This window comes from Carcharodon carcharias, chromosome 6 (assembly GCF_017639515.1).
Source record: "Carcharodon carcharias isolate sCarCar2 chromosome 6, sCarCar2.pri, whole genome shotgun sequence".
NCBI lineage: Eukaryota > Metazoa > Chordata > Chondrichthyes > Lamniformes > Lamnidae > Carcharodon > Carcharodon carcharias.
In genome coordinates this window covers 70654729-70668341 of record NC_054472.1, presented here as the reverse complement: position 1 = coordinate 70668341, position 13613 = coordinate 70654729, and the positions used below count along the sequence as shown (strand labels likewise).

Here is a 13613-nt window from a genome sequence, read left to right as displayed (position 1 = left end):
GCCCACCAAGCTAAATGTTTTGCCCCATGACTGGTTAGATTATAAAGATCATGAGTGGAATTTTATGGCCCTGTCGCAGTGGGGGCAGAGCTGTAAAATGCAGCAAGTCATTCGAAAGTCCACTGACTTTGGTGGGACCGTGAAATCCTGCTGGTGTAAAATTTTACCCTATGACAAGACAGAAAAGAGGTTTGTCAATACCCATATAACATCTAGATGGTGCAGTCTTGATCCATGGCCTCCTCAGCTCTGACAGTGGTATATTTTTGTGCAGGTGAAATTAAACTGCCATATCAAAGAAATTGATAAGGCAATCAAGAAAACTCCAGCAGACTATGGTTACTGAACTACATAACTGTATCACTTCCCAAAATCCTTTTCAGGACACATCTTAAAAGGAATGGTAATTGGTTGCAATCTGTGCAAAACTAAATAGTTCCTGGAATCTGAGCTGATTAATTGCTAAGAAATTTTATATGCAAGCCTGCTAGCTATTGATTTCAAGGGGGTGAAATTGGTCTTCAGCAAAGGGCAAAACAGGTATGGTTAAAGTGGGCTGCTGCTTTGCTATTGTCTGTTCCGCCTCTTATGAGAGACCAATTTCATCTCCCAAATACCAGATTCAAATCTCCTATATCCAATTATTTCATAGATTTAAATGTCTCATTCATATTGTCACTGAATCAATGTTTCTCAAAATGAATAACTAATTCTTGAAGCCAATCCAAGTTTAGGTTTCTACATATTGCCCTCTACAGTCTCTCCAGAGCCTCAATATTCATTAATATACATGGTATGAAAACTGGGCGCAATACGCTAAGTGCAGATGAACCTAAACTCCATAAATCGTAAGTACAGAGCCCTTATTACCTAGCAGTAATCGCAAGAACTTTCAGGAACCTTACATTGCTCAGGAACTTTTAATAATTGATCAGTGACTACACACAAGTTCCTTTCCTGCTCCATTAATTTGATGCGTTAAATAGACACGCCTTGGTTTGGCTGGCTGCTAGTGCATAACACAGCACCTCTCCAGATTAAATAACATTTTTGCTACTTATGAGCTATTTATTTATCTAAATCATCTTGCAATCTACCAATCTTTTTGTTAACAAAATTTACACGTTTTGTGCATCATTGCCAAATTCAGTTGTATAATTCATCACAGTAAACAATTCAGTATAGAACCCTTAGAAAGAGAACCATGTCACCGGGCCCCAATCTGAAACCTTCCCATCAATAATTATTTAATTTATACAATTCTGATCAAGTAAATCTTTTCTATTGCTGGAGAAAGAGACATACTATTGAAGCTTTTCATCTTACACTCATCAGGACAGCTACACAAGATAAACCAACAGGAAGGGGACCACAGTTAACAGTTAAATGTTCTCTGCTGCATTCTCCATGGCAACACCTCTACCAATCAGAGTCCACTTGCTAACCAATCAGCACTTTCTTCTCTTGCATTATAAATTGTTTTCCCTGATGAGTGCAAGACACAAAGCTTCAATAGTATTTTTCCTTTTTTCAGCAAGATTTAAGTTCTGTACTACCAAATGACTATTTGTAAATCTTTTCTGTTATCTCCAAAGTCATAAAAGATATCAATTTTTTAAAAAAGCCATACATGCAAAGATTTTTCAGAGGTTTTCTGTGAATCCAAATAAACAATATCCATGTTCTGATGAAAGGTCATTGATCTGAAATGTTAACTCTGTCTCTCTCTCTCTCCAAAGATGCTGCCAAATCTACTGAGTACTTCCAGCATTTTATTAAACAACATCCCTCCTGGAATTCTTTCATCTACTAGTTACATTTATTTTTAAGAAATAACTACAATTATGAGGCATCATCTCCTTCTAAAGCTTCATTAGGCATCTTCAATAACAACGCTTCCCCCTACCACTCCCTTGATTTTGTTATATTTTTCCAATATCTTCCCTTCAACCAAAATTAAGCTTACTGGTCATGGGCCTATGGTTCAAAGGCTCTGATTTCTTTCCTTATTTAACTAACAACAGCTCCCTTACTCTTTAATTCAAGAGACCATCTACCCCGCTAACAATATTTTTCAATCGAATTCCAGGCAAATACATAACAACACTATTACACTTAGTTTACAAAAGTACACTCAATGGACCAAATTGTTTTCTCATTCCATGTTTTTTTAAATAAACTGACTGTAGTGACACAAATTGTGAACAGGGCAAGTATATGTAACAAGGTATGGAATCCAGGCACTTAGGCCAGAATTAAGGGTAAAGTCCATTAGAAAAACAGACTACTGTGATGATAAAAATGTGTGAAGGGGGATGCATATGAGAAAAAATATATAATTTGAGCATGGTAACAATTTAGAGAATACACGCAATGAGGCATGATACAGAATTCAGGATTACAAAAAATATTACTTGATTAGACCTCTATTAGTGACCACAAATGCAAATTATTTCTTACACTTAATTATGAAATGACACACTGAATGCTTTTCAATATCACATTTATGTGTGGTTTAGTGCATTATGTGCTTATACAAGATATCTATATATCCTTTGATTTATCAGAGTATAGAATTCAGTACAAGTTAATCGGCTTATTTTGATGGTTCAAAACTGTAAACTACAATCCTAGGATGATTGAATGTTCAATGTTCACAATCTGTTTACAAATATCTGATTATGTTAAAAACTCTCAGTTGGTGTTTAACTGAGATAAACAATTGCCACCCAATGATTGATGCATTTACATTTGGAAGCAACTAAAGAAACTGGATGCTTAGTTCCACAATAATAATCTAGGAGTCTTTGGAGCCTGACTGACATTCAGTAATCAATAGCTACAGAAAAGTGACATATACTTTTCATTTGTTACAGTTTTCGCTGCATGTTTGTGTCTGAACCCAACTATGTACAATTATACTATTACTAATTACTATCAATTTCATCATCATCTATTTGTAGGGTATTGTGTGAACTGGAAATCATGAGCAACTTCTCTCTCTTTGTGTACTGTCTCTGAACACACCTTTGAGGTTTATCCATCTTTTGTTCATTGCTTGGCATTATACTTTCTTGTATGATATCTTCATTAAGATTCTCTATACAATCATCACTAGACTTATCTATGGCTTCTGGTAGTACAACAGAAGACTCAAATGAGTCCTCATCACCTAACTTTATGTAGCCCTTACTGTTGGTGCAATCTAAATGTGTGCAGCTTGGATCTATCCCTTCATCCTGCATCGTGGATGTGGAAGGATAGTCATCAAGATTCATGAGTTTAGAGTGAATTGATAAAGTGTGGAGAGAAAGATTGGATCCTGTTCTCTGAAATGGAACAGGAGAAATTTGGGACACTTGGGAAGAGGGATTTTGAGAGCTTTTGTTAGATACCAACTGGTTACCATTTAACCACGAGGTATTTGAAGTCTCCGTTTCTACGCTCTTGTTATTATCTCCAAGGTGATCATTGCTTATGGTTATATCCGCTGAAATCGATTCAATCGTTTCAATCTGATCAGAGGCAAAATGGTCAAATGCTTGTTGAGTTTCATTACATTTTTCTGAAGTCTGTGTTTCATTCCCATTTTTCCCATTTGTGGCAGCACCCTCTTCCAGGACACAGTTGTTCAGTTTGATGACAGGCAGTGTGAATGCACTGATGGAAGAAGTGACAATTGACTTAGCTCCGCACATTTGGGGCATTTGGCTTTTATCATTCATTCTGATTCTGTCTCTGCAAATACTGTACACAGTATCGGAGAATGTCTTTCTATCTTTGGGGATTTGTTGCTGCAAGTTTGCTACAAAATCGCAGTGCTTTTTACCAACATTTTCTTTTGGATCCATAGGCTTTACAGTATTACCAACGGGTGTCCGCCAGGTACTTTTGGCCAACATTGCTGCACAAAAAGAATCAGGAGATTTGAGATTATCCATGCTTTTGGACTGCACGTAGTTGACAAAACCATTAAGCGGCCCACAATCCTTTGTCCTCAAATTATGTACATCTATAACTGTAGAATAGATGTCTTGTATATTAATTATTTTGGTTTTCTTGTCTCTATTTTCATGAAGCACTGTATTGGCACAGATAAACAAAAATATACCAATTCCCATAATGAGGGGTCCCAAAACCTTCAGCTTTTCAGAATATAAGTAGCTGGCTAAAAAATTAGAAATAATCTCCAGTGTTGTAGTCTCTAAACTAGTGTTATTGGTGGTATTGTAAGATTGAACCTTGATAGTCTCAAAAATGTCAGTGCCCTTAGGCCAGTAGCCCATCACTGTCATTGCTATCCCTACCAACAACACCAGGATTCCAAATGCAGCAATCAGTCCAGAAATGGAGAACAGTTTCAATTTGCCTTTCACCACCACTACATCACTCTTGCATTTCTTTTTTGCTTTCCTTTTGTGCTTAATAACACGATTACGTGATCGAAAGGAATCTTGTCTTCTGGCTGAAATACGAAGAAGCCCTCCTGTTGCTATCATGATAAATCCACTTATCAGCTATATCTGAAAAACAAACAAACAAAACAACAATTTAGGGAATGAGAACAGATGGAGCAACATATGTAATTATTAAAAGGTGACTAAATCTAATTCATAGCTGATGCGCTGAAATGTCACTTATTGCAACCAGTTCAAATTTTAAAAATGAATTTCCAGGAACTGAAAGTGATTGGCGTAAAGAATATTTGGTCAGCTTATTTATCATCACTTCAGCAACATTAGGCAAATTCTGGCAGATTTCAAAATTTTTTTGGGACTCCTTCAGGAATTCAAGAAGTCAAGATGCTTTTAATTCAAATAACAACAATGTGTTCAGCGTTGATCTTGTTTGTTGGGAATGCGAGTTCATGATTAGTATTCAAACAAGGAGCATTATAAGTCCACCATTTACAGCAGCAAATGCTGCACAGTAAAATGTCACAGAAAGACAACAGCATTTTAAAATTCTGGCTTCAAGAACACAAAATATCACATTTGTTGATAGGACTGTTCATAAAATGGAGAAATGAAAAACAACTTTTGATTTTTTTTAAATTAGAAAAGCAGTTAAGCACAAAAATTTAATAAACCTGATGACACAGTCACTTTTCTAGCAGTAAGTCCTGCAGTAACTGAGCGAATGAGGTGCTTGCAGGTTTAGTTTGCCCAGCAGGTCACATTAAGTAATAATTACAGTGAGTGCAAAGGCCATAGATTAATTCTGTTTTGCAATCCCCCATCAAACAAATTCCAAAAGCACAGTTAAGAAGTAACACATAATTTGAAGACTTATGCCCTGATTTTAATCCCCTGTACTTGACAAGAACTGGACATGTGTGAAATTATAAAATAAGGACAGTGTATTAATTTCCCCATTCCTACCATATTCCCTCCCATTGCCTATTTAACTCCTGGTTTTCAGGAGGTATATGAGATACAGTCAAGTTATTCTGTATCAGCACATTACGGGGAAATATACTAACCAAATAAGAATTGTTCAAGATATTTAACTTTCCTTCTCTTTCATATAAACATCAGGTTTGATGTGATGATTTTCAGCAGACACGATTAAAAACAGTTTTATCGTTGTTTGCAGCATACGGATCTATATAATTATCACTAACCAGTGATCTAGTTAAATGTTTTCAACAATTCTTATTTAGGCTTCAGATTTCTCTATGAAAGTACTGATTGAAAGTCAGTTTTGTTTATTTCACTTAACGTCCTCTCCCAATTTTAGAATTTAAGCTGTTGAAAAAAAACTTGAATTGTTTGTTCTGAGGTAAACAGTCCCTTTTGTGAAGCACCAGGTGGTGCAGTAGTTAACACATTGCTGGGTCACCTCTGAGACATGGGGCACAATAATGCCGTCGGCATGCAGGGGTGGGTCTGACACGCCAATGCGTAACTAGGTGTGAGATAACGTTGGGCATGCGTCCTGATGTCATCGCTGTCATTTCGATATTTCGTTCGGCGGACGCACGCTGGAGGCATCTGCGCGCCTGGCGAACTGTCAACGGCCTATTAAGGCATTAAAAAAGTAATTTGCCTTATTAACAACGCAACCCATCCAACCTTAAGGTTGGCGGGCAGGCGAAGAGCCCAAGCGGCCTTCGTGTTTTTCAGGAAACCTCATCCACAGGTGGGATGAGGTTTCATGAAGGTTTTATAAAATAATTAAATAAATTTTGCTAAATTCACAAACATGTCTCAGCTCATGTGACACTATCACATAAGGGGACATGTTTAAATAATTTTTTACTTAATTCATAAAAAAATTTTATCATCAACTTAATCTCCCTGAGGCACGGAACTGCCTCAGGGAGATTGCTGCGCTCTTCCCTGTGCATGTGCGAAAGAGCACAGGCCCCGACTCTCCCTCCTCCCCCCGCCCGCACAGGTAGTGCTGAGCGCTATAGGCCGTGCGTTACGCTGGACGGGCCTTAATTGGCTCGCCCGGGTAAAATGGTGATTGGCTCCGCACCCGCCTGTGCCTGCTCCCGAACAGCCTGCTCACCATAGGAAAGATTCTACCAATGAGGTTGAATTCCCATTGGTAGATTAAAGCTTCCTATTGGTGATAAAAAAATCCTACATCAAATAAGTTTGGGCAGTCTTACATGAGCTTCCACTGAGCTAGGGCCTACAGCTTGTTTGCCCACCCTGGAGCCACCGTGACCCAACTTCCAGATTTTAACCTGCTCTACTGAGCTGGCAGCAAGGATGCCCATCCAAAGTCAGCAGCACCCTTCCCTACATGTTAGGTTCCTAGATGCCATAGAGGCAAGTACACTTTTAACTAGATAGCCTGGGCGGGAAGCCACAGTGGGGGAAGGGGCAGTTCTGGACTTAATTTTAAGGAATTATACTGGGCAGGTGAAATGGGTACCAGTGGGAAGCATTTTAGTGATAGTGATCATAATTCAGTTAGATTTGGATAGTCATGGAAAAGGATGAAGACAGACCAACAGGAAAAGTATTAAATTAGGAAAAGGCCAATTTTACTAAGCCGAGGAGCGATTTGGCAAAAGTGGGCTGGAAGTACACAGCTTTTGAAGTACACAGCTTTTGAAGGTAAATCAATGTCAGAACAGTGGGAGGAACCAAGGAGAGTTCAGAACTAATATGTTCCCACAAAGAGTAAAAAGATTTACAACTTTAGATCCACCTGGGATATCAAGGAGCATATATAGTAGAATAAGGCAAAAAAACCTGTTGTAGGCCAATAGCTCTTTACTGCAGAAAGAATGCAGGAAAATAGAAAATGCAGGGGTGAAATTAAGAAGGAAATTAGGAAAGCAAGGAAAAACCTGGGGCTTTTTGAGGTTGTCGGGCGGGCACAGTGGGCAGGCCTGGGAGTGGCTGGGAAACAGTCTGCCACCCATGATCGGCCCTATGATTTCACGCTGGTGGGCCAATTAAGGCGTGAAACGTGGCTCTTCACTGGTTGGCAAGCGGGGACAGGGGCCTGTCAGATGCCGGGTCCAATAGTGACCTGGTGGCCAGTTTAAAACTGGCACAGTTGGGCCCTGGAAGGCTACCGGCAATGAGGAGAATTCCAGTGTTGTAAGCAGGCGAGTATAAATTATGGAGAGTAATGCGGCTGCAGACGCCAGGTGGGAGGGCAGGCCAGGCGGGCATTCGGCCCTCCAGTTTTCTGATGAGTGCCTCATGGTCCTCCTGGTGGAGGTGTCTGCCAGGAGGGACACCCGTGTCCCCAGGGATGGAAGGAGGAGGCCACCACACCTAACAAAATGAGCTTGGGATCAGGTGGCATTGCTGGTCAGCAGCCATGATGTTGTGCGGCGCACCTGGGTTCAGTGCCGCAAGAGGTTTAATGACCTGCTGTGCTCAGGAAGGGTGAGTATTGTGTTGGCATGGATCAGTGTGTTTTGGGCTGGCCGTGGAGCTCAGGGGTGTTAGAGTCTGAGTGCGAATTATCAATGACGCCGGAGCCGGCCAAGGGGGTGATCCCTGGCTGCTTTGACTGGGAGCCTTGCGGCTCAAGGGCTACAACTCGGTTGTGCCCTGCACAGTGCTCCTCAGGTGGGGTTGGTCAGGCTGCAATGGCGCTGCAGGTAGAGAGGGGACTAATCTGTGCTCCTCTGTCCCTTCAGAAGAAGAAGACCATCCATAACAGTATTGAAAGCCCACAGACCGATGGAGGCTCAGCTAACCTCCTAATCCTTTCCAGATCCAGCAGGATGCCTTGGACCTGCAGAAGCACCAAGCATCTCGGTCAACCAGCCTCTGAGAGTTTCGGGTGTCAGACGAAGGCAAGAGTACAGTGCACAAAGGTGAGAGTTTCGGATGGTGCAAAGTTTCTTGTGTAGTCTCATCATCGATGGGAGCCTCAAAACTGGAAGGAGGATGGCACCACGATGCAGATCTCCATGGTCTCACCAGGGTCCCTGGCATGCATAGTGACAGTGCGGTGACTTAAACTAATGAAATGTTGTTCTCCCTTAGGTTTGCCACCAAGCACCCGAACGCAGGACCCCGAAGACCCAATTCCTGACGCCAGAGGCCCACCAGGTTCCAGAAGCACCTGTGTCACACCCGCTCTTTGAACCAGGCACCAGCGCAGATACCAGCACCCCAGTGGGGATTAGATCTTTGGCTGGAGTGTCAGTGCACAGCGGTGAGGGCACTTCACCCTCTCTTGAGGTGCAGGTGGAGGCAGAGAGTGCGCAGGGTACTGGAAGTCGGAGAACTGCTGGAGACCAGGATGTTGCTGAGCCGAAGACAGATGATGAGCCTCTGGAGTTGTCCATTAGGCAGCAGCTGCTGGATGTCCAACGAGATATGCGGGAGGATCTGGTAGAGATCCATGAAGGTGTGCATGCCATGGTCTGCGTTATGGAGGGGTCCAAGCGGAGCATGAGCACTGCAGTGACCCTCATGTCCGAGCACACTGCCTCCTCCATCGAAAGAGTGGGGACTCTCATGGAGAGGCAGCTCCAGGAACAGAATCAGAGGTTCCTGGAGTTGCGCTCAGACCTGCAAGCCCTCACACAGGCACTGAGCTCAGGTGGTTAGTGTCCGTGTGGAAGATGGATGAGGCACCCAATATCCCAACTAGGTGCCCGTCCATCAATCGTGAGCAGGGAGGTCCAGAGCGACCTCATGTTGGTCCACTAGCTGCTTGGCGGCTCTGCGGGCTCCTGTCAGGGTGCTCTGGATGACAGCAGCAGCTCCTCCACTCCTCTGCCAGTGACCATGGCATTTAATGAGGCTGCAGCAACTGGGGAGATGCCAACTGTGGCACTGGCTGCTCCCTCTCTGGCAGGGCCAGCACAGGCTCCACTGGCCAGAGGACAAAAGCCAAGGTCATCAAGGACAAAAAGACATAATAGTCAGCAGGCAGCCTCCAATGCTGGTGCCAGCGAGGGGGGAGCACCTAGACGTAGCACCCGTAAACATAAGTTTAAGGCACCATGAGTACAAGAGGGACTGTTCACGGGTGATCTTCTATTGTGCAATGTTTCGTTTATTCTAACTGGTCTGGTGTTGAAGACCAGAGAAGGTTCTGTTAATTCGTTTCGAGTTTCAACAGGAGATAAATTTTCTTTTGTCGTAATGACCCGAGTATGCTTCACTGTTTTAATTTAATGTGGTGCAGGGTATGTCAGTTTGTAAAGCTGGATGTGGGTGGCTCAAAACTTTATTGCACAGGCACTGAGTGGGCTTTGGGTGCAAATGAACGGGTCATTTCAGACATCTGGGATGGGGCAGCAGCCCTGGGATGAGGTTGAAGCTGATCTTTGGTAGCCTAACTTAAGGAACATTGGATCAAGACATCTCTGGTGTCCCTGCCTCGCTGAAGATTACCGAGGTCTACCTTCATGGCCTCAGTGTTCTCCTTACTGTGCCCTGACTCGCAACTGGACTCATCATCTGTGGCCTGTGGAGCTGCATCAAGATCCTCTTCCTCCAGTGGGATCCCTCTTGCCAGTGCCAGATTCTGGAGAGCGCAGCATGCAACAATGATCAGTGATACCTGCTCTAGGGGGTATTGTAGTGCACCCTCTGAACGATCTAGGCATCAGAAGCAAATCTTGAGAAGACCTATGATCCTCTTTATCACCACTCTTGTAGAGGCATGACTCGCATTGTAACGCTTCTCTGCCTCTGTTCTTGAGTGGCGGAGAGGCGTCATGAGCCACCTTTTCAATGGATAGCCCTTGTCACTGAGCAGCCATCCATCCAGTCAGGCTGGAGCACTGAAGAGCCTCGACACCTGGGAGTGTCTCAGGATGTAAGCTTCATGAGAGCTGCCAGGGTACCTTGCACAGACTTGCAGAATCTGTACCTTGTGGTCACACACTACCTGCATGTGCAGGGAGTAGAATCCCTTCCTGTTGGCGAAGGCACCCAGCTGACCCACAAGTGATGGGCCACAAGTGTGCAGTCAACTGCACCCTGGATGCAGGGGAACCCAGTAATCGCTGCATACCCTCTAGCTCACTAAGCCTGGCTGACCTCGTCTGTACGGTAAAGAATAAAGGTCAGTATCTGCCTGAACAAAGCTTCTGTCACCAGTTTGATGCAACTATGGACAGCTGATTGGGAGACTCCACAAAGATACCCACTTACCCCTGGAAAGACATAGAAGTTGAGGGCTGCTGTGACCTTCAGAGCCACTGGCATGGAGTGCCCAGCCACACCATTGGAGCTGATCTCAGGCCCAATCATTTGATAAATGGAGGTCACTGTCTCCCTTGAGAGGCAAAGCCTCCATTGGCATTGCACCTCAGACATATTGAAGCAGCAGTATCACTACCTGTAAATTCTGGCAGCAGGATAGTGGCGTCTTATGCGGCCCCTTCATCTTGGACTGCCTGCTGGCCCTGCGCCCCTTGTGCCTGCACCTCTCCTCCCACAGGTCCCTCCCCTGGAAGCTGCATTGGGACACCTGGCTTCCTCTCCCTTCTGCCCCTCTCTTCCTCCTCAAAGGAGGTGTCACCACCGGAGACCACGATCCCCATTACCAGGGTAACAGGAGGCTGTCTGACACTTGGAAGGGCCCCATGGTCTGAATCCTCCAGGGGGCCTTTGGAGGCACCAAGGAGTCTTGAAATGAAGCCTGCAAATGCTAACAATGAAACCCTGAACAGAAATGAAGCTGCCAAGTACCAATAAGTCATTGGCAGCAAACTATCTACCAAGCTCCTCACTATTCACACTGGCAATGCTGCTCACCCTTTTTATCTTGCCCTTGGATGAGGTTTTTGAAATTTGGGCTGCCCGCCTGCCCGTTTTGCCCATGTGACAATCGCGAAAACGCACAGGCAACGAAATATCACCGTCAATTTTGCTTTTTAGTGGCCTTAAGCGGCCTGTTAATTAATGGCGGGCACAGCTCCAGCACCTGCTCATGCCTGCTGACCGAAATATCGTGCAAGTGTGCGATGACTTTGGGACACTTGCCTGCAGGATGTAAAATTCTACCCATGAAAATATATTGGCAAGTAAAATCAAGGAAAACCCAAAGATGTTTTATAAATACATAAAGGGCAAGGGGATAACGAAGTGCCATTTAGTCATCAAAAAGGTAACTTGTACGTGGAGATGGAAGTCATGGTTCTTAATGAAGACTTTGCATCTGTTTTCACAAAGAGAAACAGACATAGTGGTTGAGGGGAGATGTGAAATATTGGATAGGATAAACATAGGGAGGAAGTATTAAGGGGTTTAGCATCCATTAAAGTGGATAAATCATCAGGCATGGAAGAAATGTATCCCAGACTGCTAAGGGAAGCAAAGAAAGAAACTGCAGAAGCTCTGACTATCATTTTCCAATCTTCTCTGGCTACGACGTGGACTGCTAACATTGTACCATTGTTTAAAAGGGGAGGAAGGGATAGCCCAAGTAATTACAAGCCAGTCAGCCTAAACTCGGTAATGGGCAAATTATTGGAAACAATTCTGAGAGACAGCATAGTTTAGAAAGGTAGCAATTAATCTAGGACAATCATTTGTTAAGAGAAGGTCTTGCCTGACTAACTTGATTGAAGTTTTTGAGGAGGTAACAAAGATTGCAGTGAGGGTAGCACATTTGACATCGTCTGCATGGATGTTTGCAAGACTTTTGACAAGGTCCGACGTGGCAAATTGGTCAGAAAATTAAAAGCTCATGGAATGCAAGGGGAAATGGCAAATTGGATCCAATATTGTCTCAGTGACAGGAAGCAAAGGGTTATGGGGGTTATGGTCAACATATATTTTTCTGACTGGAAGGTTGTTTTCAGTGGGGTTTGTCAAGACTCATTACTTGCTGTTCATGGTTTATATCAACAATTTAGACTTAAATGTAAAGGGCACAATTCAAAAATTTGCATATGATACAAAAATCAGCTTTGTTGTTGACAGTAAGGAAAAGCTGTAGACTGCAGGAAGATATCAATAGACTGGTCAGGTGGACACAAAAATGGCAAATGGAATTCAATCTGGAGAAGTGCAAGATGGGGGGACAAGCAAGGCAAGGGAATGCACAATAAATGGTTGGATACTGAGAAGAGTAGAGGGACCTTGGAGTGTGTCGTATTAGGGTGTTAAGGACTGAAAGGTTAATGTGGGACTATATGATGAGTCACATGACTAGTAGAAGACTAGTAGAAGTCAGAATGGAGAAAGCTCATGGCTTGGACTGAAGAAGCCTACTATCTTGTATATTCGTACATAGTTACGTTCTACAATAAATAGTTACTGTTCAGACTCTATGTCTGTAAACCTTTTCCTTAGACAACCACAGTAACATACAACATGGCAGCAGCACATGATCCCGAAATCTCCAAAAATAAATAAAAATTGAAAAATCTGCAGTCTGACCTGAAAATAAATACACCAAAACGGAAAACTTTGATGAAACAGTTGGATATTTCCAGAAAAACTACATAACAGACATGGAGGCTGAGAGTCAGAGAGAAATCAACTGTGCAGCTCAAGAGGAACTCGACCATAGCATGTGGACGTTCATTGAAAATCCCAATCAAAAAGCAGAGTCAAAGAACCGAGCAACAATCGAGGAAGGGTGAGCAAACTTTGAAAAGGACTCAAAAAAAAAAGCTTCTAAACAAAGAGCTGTAACCAGACAGAACTGGGAGATGGTTCATTTTTAAGTGAGCAGCTTGAAATATGACGCAGCCCAAGACCAGAGTTGGCACCATAACACATGGTGGCTGCGTGGTGAAAAAAAGGGAAAAGAAAAAAAACCTGCTACTAAATTCAATCCTCCAGCGACAAAGTAACTAACTGGCCTTAATATTGTTTGACAATTTTTCCTGAGATTCAGAGAAGGTTTGAAGCATCTTGGTAACAGCAGAGGTTATCTGAAAAACCCAGAACAGCGCTAGAAAACTCGATTACTACAGCACCATTTAAAAAATTTAAGGCAAGCCTCTCCTGAGCTGAAAACAGCGATGGATTCAAAATGTACTTTTCAGAATGATTCGGGAAGATGGAAGGGCCAGACCAGACAGATTAGAACACTATGGAGGAGCAGATTTTTAAGACACAGAATTGCATCAGGATTAAATAATAAGTCAGAGGCTGAGCAAGTTAATATATCTGCATATTCAATTGCTGACAATGTAATAGCTAGACAAGGTATTA

The 13613-nt window shown here is 43.0% G+C and overlaps 1 protein-coding gene across 4 annotated transcripts in view; it reads right to left on the bottom strand.

The window, feature by feature from the left end:
• Nucleotides 1-2486: 2486 nt before the first annotated feature.
• Nucleotides 2487-13613, bottom strand: part of LOC121278882 (transmembrane protein 200A-like) — a 38233-nt gene continuing 27106 nt past the window's right edge. For all 4 annotated transcript variants that reach the window (XM_041189345.1, XM_041189347.1, XM_041189346.1 and 1 more), the window contains exon 2: nucleotides 2487-4523. In XM_041189345.1, coding sequence (XP_041045279.1) covers nucleotides 2928-4499 — 1572 coding nt within the window. In that variant the 5' untranslated portion in view covers nucleotides 4500-4523 and the 3' untranslated portion in view covers nucleotides 2487-2927. The remainder of the gene's footprint in view (nucleotides 4524-13613) is intronic.